The 7,739-nt window shown below is 41.9% G+C and overlaps 1 protein-coding gene across 1 annotated transcript; it reads left to right on the plus strand.

Moving 5' to 3' along the window:
• Window positions 1-100: 100 nt before the first annotated feature.
• MEIG1 (meiosis/spermiogenesis associated 1) lies at window positions 101-6,865 on the plus strand. Its single transcript, XM_009467269.2, has 4 exons — window positions 101-201; window positions 2,506-2,633; window positions 4,460-4,622; window positions 6,658-6,865. Exons 2-4 carry the CDS (start codon window positions 2,530-2,532, stop codon window positions 6,784-6,786), a joined length of 396 nt encoding a protein of 131 aa, XP_009465544.2. The 5' UTR covers window positions 101-201; window positions 2,506-2,529; the 3' UTR covers window positions 6,787-6,865.
• The last annotated feature ends 874 nt before the right edge of the window (window positions 6,866-7,739 follow it).

A 7,739-nucleotide genomic window follows, 5' to 3' on the forward strand; every position in this document is an offset into this window, starting at 1 on the left:
CTCCTGCCGGCCAATCAGACGCGCGGGGGGAGAGGCGGGAACGGCGCCTTAAAGCGGCACCGGAGGGCGGTTGCCTGGCAACGCCGGTCGGCGGCGACCGTTGGGGTTTTGAGGAGCGCTGTGAGGAGCGGTCGCCTTCGCGCTGCAGCTCCGTCGCCGCCCGCCTTGGGAGAGGCACCCCTTGGCGGCCCTCGCACCGAGGTGGGTCGTCTGAGGGCTGGGCAGCCGGGTTGCGGCTATGGCGGTGCGGGCAGGGTGGGGTTACAGCGGTGACTCAGGCCGGTGCCCAGATGTCTGCCTGAACACCGTGGCAAATACAAGCAGCTCTCATGTAAAGTCTGTTGGAGTCATTGGAAATCTCTTACTGACTCTTCTAGGACCCCAAATAGCAAGTGTCGACTCGTGTTAAGTGGTCTAAGAAGCGTGGCCATGTGGCCCAGAACCTCTCCTCCCCAGGGACCTGGGGCCTCTGCCCAGGCTGAGGGATGCCGCTGCTGCTTTCCCGTTTGCAGGCTCAACCAGTAGCCAAGCTGAGCATGTATTACAGGCAGGGCTGGTCACGCAGGCTGCCACAGATGAGGTGTTACCTCCAACAGCACCTACATACGGGACTCACATAAAACATAAACACAGACAAGTCCCTTTCTTCTTCTTTGGCTGGTAGTGACAAAAGTTCACTAGGGCAGGCACGCACGCACCACTCCCTAGGTTCACAAGCACACGCACGTTTGCAGATCCCTTGAGTACCAGCATGGCCCCTCTGCCTGCCCAGCACACCTGCACGGATCCCAGGCCCCCTTACCTGCTTCATGGTTCCACTACTTGCTCACAAGTCCAGCTGGTGCTCACCAGCAAGCATGCGTTCACAGAGTCGTCCCTCATGTAGTCCACATTCACAAGTCCCCTTAAGCATACCAGCGTGGACCCCCTGCCTACTTGATACCCTGGCCTGGACCCAAGGTCCCCCTACTTGCCAGCTAGTCTCATAGCTGACGCCACAGGCCAGGGGTGCCCACACCCCTGGTCTGACTCCAGTAGCTGGCACCAAATCCACTCACGCCAGTCCTCGCAGTAGCTGACACTCCGGGCGCAAAGCCTGTAGGACCCTCCCCAGATCCAGAGAACTACAACCCCTCCAGCTACTGATGCTGGGACCCCCACTCGCTCCAGCAGCTGACACCACAGGCTGCAGGGCACCCATATTCCCGGTCTGGCTCCAGGAGCTGGCACCAGTTTTCTCTTACATACAGAGGTCTCACCAGTAGCTAGCACTTGGTCCTTGCAGCACGTGTACACACAGGTTAGAAAGTGAGATAACACAGAGAGATAGTTAAGATTTAATAAGTAGATATAAGAAGGTAGGACAGAATGTGATCAGGCACAGGGCTCAGCCAAGCAAGCATAGTGACTAGCCCTGTTTCACACACGACTGTCCTCTTTTATACTCCTTTCTGTCTATTTCTGTCTTTGTTGTTCCCTGCTCCCCTTCCCCTGCACATCCCTCACGGGTCTGTACAGCTCTACCGACTCCCGCACCCCTCCAGTCTGGGCTCCCCCTGGTTTCCAGTCTTACCAGTTGCAAAGTCCAGGTCGATCTTCCTGGAAGTGGCGCCTGTAGTTTCTTAATAGCCCATCAATTAGTGTAAGTGGCGAGGTTTGTTTCTTGTCATGGTCTCTAGGTTTGTTTTGTCAGGTCTGTGTCTGTATATTTTGTTTCTGGTTTTCGCTTTTTCCCTTAGTTTCCCAACTGACAAGGTCCCAGATCAGATAGATCAGATAACCTTGCTGAAATAAGCATTCTCACACTCCCACGTGCCCTCATTAATTAGTGTGACTGACCAGGTTTGGTTCTCATCACTGCCTCCCTTATCACTTGCTGGTCAGGTTTGTGTGCCCATATGCTCTTGTTTTATGGCTTCCTCCCTTTCTTATTATCCTTTGTTGCACTGAAAAAGGTCCTTGACCAGATACCCTTAAAGGAGCAGACACTCTCCTTCCACATGCCTTTACAACTTGTATAAGCATTAAGGAAGCCCAGACTAGTTAGGATTCCACAGAAATTGTGCTGTGATTGACATTAAAAACTGTTTTCCCAAAGCCAAAACAGAGGTATGTGAAATCTCACTATTTCCCCTAAACTAAGAGTAGGCAAACATTGTCGTCTTAGCAAAGTCCACTTCACTGTTCAGCAGTTCCCTTTAAATAACAAGTGTCAGTGCTATGCTGAATATTTTCTTACCATTCTTACCATTTCATTTGCCTATATCTGTCTGCTGTCTTTTGTCTTTTCCCTGAGTTGTAGGCTGTCTGAGTACAGCTCATCTCGGTGCACTTGTACAATGAAGCCAGGTCTATGCCTGGAACTCAGAGGCACTACAATAGACAGAGTACGATTTTTAAAGGGCTTAAATAACAGCCTAAAAATATCAGGATGGTGCTTTTATTATGTGAAGTCACCAAGCTGGCTCTTTAAATATGTGACCTTTATATATATTTTTTGAGCAGGAACGCCTGTGGCCATCTGAATTAATGGTGACTCAGGAAGTGCCATGCATCTCTAGGTGTCTTGAAGAAGCACATTCATTAGATGAATTCAGTACATCCTATAAAGAAGCACTTAACACTAGTAACATGTAAGTTATCATAAGACACTTAAATTCATTGTAGTTTAGCATTGATTAAGATCTAATGTTATTGCTAATAATATTGGCTGTCTAAAGTCCCAAATTGACAACAGTTCTCATCAAACATGGATGAACATACAGTGTATGAAAAATCCAGTAATGGCTACAAAAGGGCCCTTTGCAGCAAAGGAGAAAAAAATTATGTTGAGATAGGTATCTCAAAGACTACACTAAAGATTTATAATAAAGATATACGCTTAGCATGTTAATTTGTATGTGACACCTCATAACTGGTTGGGAAAATCACCTTTTTTTTTTTTATCAAATGGCTGCCTTCAATTGCAAAACGCTGCAGAGCCTGGTAAAAGAATGTTTGGACTGCTGAACTGTGCCAGAAGAGAGCCCTTGTGCAAATTTTTATTGATCTTTAATAAACTGTGTGCAGTAAGAGATGAAAGTCCCTTTCTTTGTGTGCTAATGGCTCTCATACAGTTAGAAATGCAGACTTCTGCTATTTCCACATTATGATAACAATAATTCCTGATATCATTTTCCCAAAGATTTGTATGCTGTGGTGTGATTTTTTTTTTTCTCCTTTTCTGCCTTTCTAACAGACTTAAGGCCATTTGTGCCTTTGATAAGACATCAACTTTTCAAGCTCTGGGTTGATATAGGAACTTGCTAAGTAAGGAAATTTTGCTCTGTGTGCAGGATTTGGAGGCAGCATACTACCCGCAGGGAGTGAGACTGTGTTCATCCTCTCACTACAAAATCCAGCAGCTTTTTCTCCTTCTTTGAAGATACCTTCCTAATTATGAAGCTGAAGCTTGGTGACATTACAAAACTAGGAAAGGACTGATTTCTGATCGTATCTGCTAGGCATGATAGTGTTCTGTGTGTTTTGCTTGCAGAAGCAGCATAAACTTCTATTTTAGTAACAGAATAAGATACACTCAAGAAAGCAAATGCAGTGAAATTCAGATATAAGGTAGAAGTCAAATGATTCATATTTTTTTGAAATATAGTTAAAATCCATCCCTGGTGAGTTTCTACCGACTCCACAAGGGTTTTTTTTATTGCTTATTTTATACTTTTTTTTTCTCCAGTTGTGTTTCATCTTCTCCCAGTTCTGCTCTGCTCAGGTTTAGCAGTTGATTAACCTATTTACTATATCTCAGCAGATTGAACAAATGGGTTTTGTGTGAGGAGGAAGCCAGTGGCAGTCAGCGCAGATTTTGATGTGGCAAGGGTAGAATAGGATGGATTTTGGTAGGTTGTCTGCCTTGCCTTCTTGTCCAATTTATTTCTTAAGACCTCTTCTTTGTCATCTCCACTGTGGCCATGTGACTGGCAGTGCATTTCTCCTTTCCCCTCCTCTCCCACCCTGAGTGTTTGCTGTTCTTCAGTAACAGCCCAGCTCTTCCTTTTGTGCTTCCCAGTTTGGTATCTCTTCAGTAGGAAGAAAGAAACACATGAAAAACTGCCTGCTCCAAAAGGATAGCAACTGCAAAGACGTGAAATTAAAAAAATGACTGTATTATATATTTTTTAATACATCAATATGCACAAATAAATTTCAGGTAGATGAAATCAAGATATAGAGGTGTATATAGAAGTATGGATGAGTTGGGTTTGTTTGAGACCAAGTAGCGCATTTAATTTGATTCCAACTGCTGATAACATTTTTCTTTTAACCTCAGACTTTGAGGGGAGGATAATATTGTACTGTCTGTAATTCCTTTATTTTTAAATTTTGTTCTACCCATTTATATATGTCCCTAACACAATTCCTTGCTTCTCTCTTTTCTATTTATTTTTTAAAAATCTAATTTCAGGAAAAAGTCTGAAGTTTCTGGAGTCATGGCTAAAGCTGACATCAAACCAAAATCTATATATCATGCCAAAAAATGGTCAGATGATGTAGAGAACTTATACAGATTTCAGCAAGCTGGATACAGAGATGAGGTTGAATATAAACAAGTAAAACAAGTTGATATGGTAAGATTTAGAACTCTGCAAGGGTTATTACTTTAAACTTCTGTCTCACGTTAAACAGATTAAATAAAAACGGAGGTGCCGCTTATTTCCTTTCATTTAGGCTAGTTTCTGATACATTTTTTTCTCCCAGGTCTGACTGGAATTCTTGGGCTATTATTAACTGTGCAGAATAACTTATTTCACAGAAGTGAAACAAGAACACTGCCCAGCCTGTGTTTTTGTTCCCCCTTTCTTATGCATTTAGAAGCATTATAGATTTCTTTGAATAGATGTAGCTGCTATCTAAAAGAATGATTTGGTTTTGAGGAAAGGAATTTATCAAAGTTAGTTCTCTGTGAAGTCTCCCCATTACTCTGCCAACAGACCTGGCAGGAAACTCATTCATCATCCAGAGAACCAGTCCTCTGTTGTTGCTACCGACTTCAGTTTTACAGCTGAATTGCGTGGTAGCATAATCAGACTTCGTGCGCGCTCAAAACTTGGCTTCTGTTGAAACTGTCCACAATAGAAATATCTGATGCCAACTGTGGTAAAGGCAGTTGTGACACAGGCATTTATCAACCGAGAACATCGAGGGCTTGGTCCTCTGCTCACTATCGTTGATGGCAGCGCTCCCTAGCACATCGAATAATGGCCAGATATTCAGCGGCTACTTGAGATTCAAAATAGCAACCGAGCGGTTAATACAGCAAACAACATATTACCTTTATTAGAGCTCTGTAATTTGTCTTCCAAAGCACCATATATAGTATGAAAAATCTGCTTTTAAAAGATTTTAACCTCCTGTGCACGTAAGTGCAGAATGTTCATAAGAAAGCCACTCATCCAGTTAACTCAAAATGTAGCAAAACGTTAATAAGATAAATGTTAATAAGATGCAGTTTATTCTTTTGTTGCGGGCTCAGATAACACTGTAAACGCTGTGGTGTAAATTCCTCTAACTGTGCAAAAGCAAATCCTGTAATTGGTGTGGTAGGATCAGTCTGTTTCAGATTTATAGCAGGGCACGACCAACTGAACCCTGATAAAAGTTAACGAACACTGCTTACTCGATGTAAAATGAGCATGCATTCTGTTCAAATTTGCCAGGATCTGGCAGTGGTTCTCTTTCAATTTGCCCATTTTGAAAGGTCTTGTTTACTCCATATTATGTTTCTGTAATGCAGTTGTTATTAATGGTGCAGTTATAATATAGGTGGAATGAATATTAAGGCTCTTATGTTTAAACAGAGAATGCAAATAACTCAGCTCTACATCTAAAGTAATAAGGTAAGTGATGAAACTACCACTTCTGGCACTCTCCAGTTAGAAGATGCTGTAGTTTGACGTCCTATTGTCAACCCTGCCTGGACGAGAAATAAGATTCTTATTACCTGATTTTTAAGGTTCAATTTGATCACAAGCAGTCACAGGTGTTCAAGCTGCAGGTAGCTACTAAAGCCATAAAGCTGTTCAACGTACAAGTGCTCAAACCTTTTGTCTAAAGCTTCACATTGTGGAACACTGAAGAGCACCAGGATGGTGCTGGTTTCCTGCAGGACTGATCCTGCTGTATTTGAGAGTATGATACATGTAGCTCACTTTATTTTTATGAAATTGCTAATGAAAAGAACGATGTACACATTTTTCATGGTCAGAAGGATCCTGAAGAAAGTGTGTGTCAGTCTTACAGAAGTGGAATCTTTTAGCCTCAGAGTACTGAACAGAATTAATGGGTTTTTTCCTAAACAATGTATTTTAAAAGCTTTGACTAGTCCACTTTTTAAATGACTCTTGTCTTTCAAATATTCTTGGATCCTTATTTCTAGACTTTTCTGATCACAGAATTCTTTATACTAGACCAGAAAACTCGTTTCTGACATCTTGCTCTTAATCTTTTTTTAAACGCTCTGCAAATTAGTAGCAAAGTAGTGTTCAGATGCAAATGAGGTTTTCCCATGGAAGGATACCCTATATTCTTTCCAGTCTCATTCATAAACATCATTCAACGTGAGCACGTTCAGGTGAATGTATATCCTTTTTATTCTATCCATAGGTAGAGTGTTGGCCAGAAACTGGATTTGTTAAGAAACTTCAGAGGAGGGATAATACATTCTATTATTACGATAAACAAAGAGAATGCGAAGACAAAGAAGTCCACAAAGTGAAAGTTTATGTGTATTAGTTTTGATATTCTAATTTGTTTGTATTTGTTATAAATCTGTCTGTTTGTTAGAATCTGTAAGTAAATGAGATTTGTGTAATCTGACTTACCTTAAGCATCTATGTCATTCTTGGATAGAAGGGGGAATATAGGAAACGTGGAGAAGCCTGGAACTATAGACATAGGAATTTCATTTTTTTCCTGCTATAACTGAAAATCTTATTATCCCTCATTTTCCTAGTTACAAATATTTTGACATCAAAAAGATAAAAAGCTGGCAAACGGGCATCATATATTTGTTTTACCCGTGTGCAAAGTCCATTAGAAGTAGAGGCATCAATCTTTATTCAAAACAATATAACCTTGTTGACGCTGGCTAATGTCAGCCACAGTCTCGTGGTATAGCTAAAGGTTATGAGACTACAAAGGGCCAAAGGAAGGCCAAAAGGCTAAAGTTCCCTTGGAGAACAGCAAGAATAACAAGCAGAGAATTCAGTGAAGGACGCCGAACAATCACGTAGCAAGGACCAGTGCTAAGCTGCAGATTTAAAAACTAGTTATTGTAATAGAAACAGTCAGAACAAAAATGTCTTTCTGAGCAATAGGTAAGGTATCCCCAAAGTATTTCTGTCAGGTGCGAGTGTCGATTACTTGAGGAGGAAGTATTAATTGTCTTGGTAACATATGCCTTGTTATGGAGGGGGAAAAAAAAGGTTGTGGATTTACATATGGTGGGATCAGGGAGTACAAAACTGCAGGGAGAACATGAAATCTATACCGTGTAATATTTAAGGTTAGGTAACTTACGCAGATATGTGGGATTTCTGGGCAGAATTCATCTCCTCTAACGTCAAATGTCACCTTGTCAACATCTACACCTGACCTTGTCATTTGGGGACCCTTTGTTCTGAATGGAGAGAAGCTGGCTCTTCTGGGCACAGTTGATTTCTTCTAAGTGTAGGTACATAACATTT

The sequence above is a fragment of the Nipponia nippon genome, unplaced genomic scaffold, assembly GCF_047370975.1.
Source record: "Nipponia nippon isolate SJK-2023a ecotype South Korea unplaced genomic scaffold, ASM4737097v1 scaffold_3, whole genome shotgun sequence".
Classification (NCBI taxonomy): Eukaryota; Metazoa; Chordata; class Aves; order Pelecaniformes; family Threskiornithidae; genus Nipponia; species Nipponia nippon.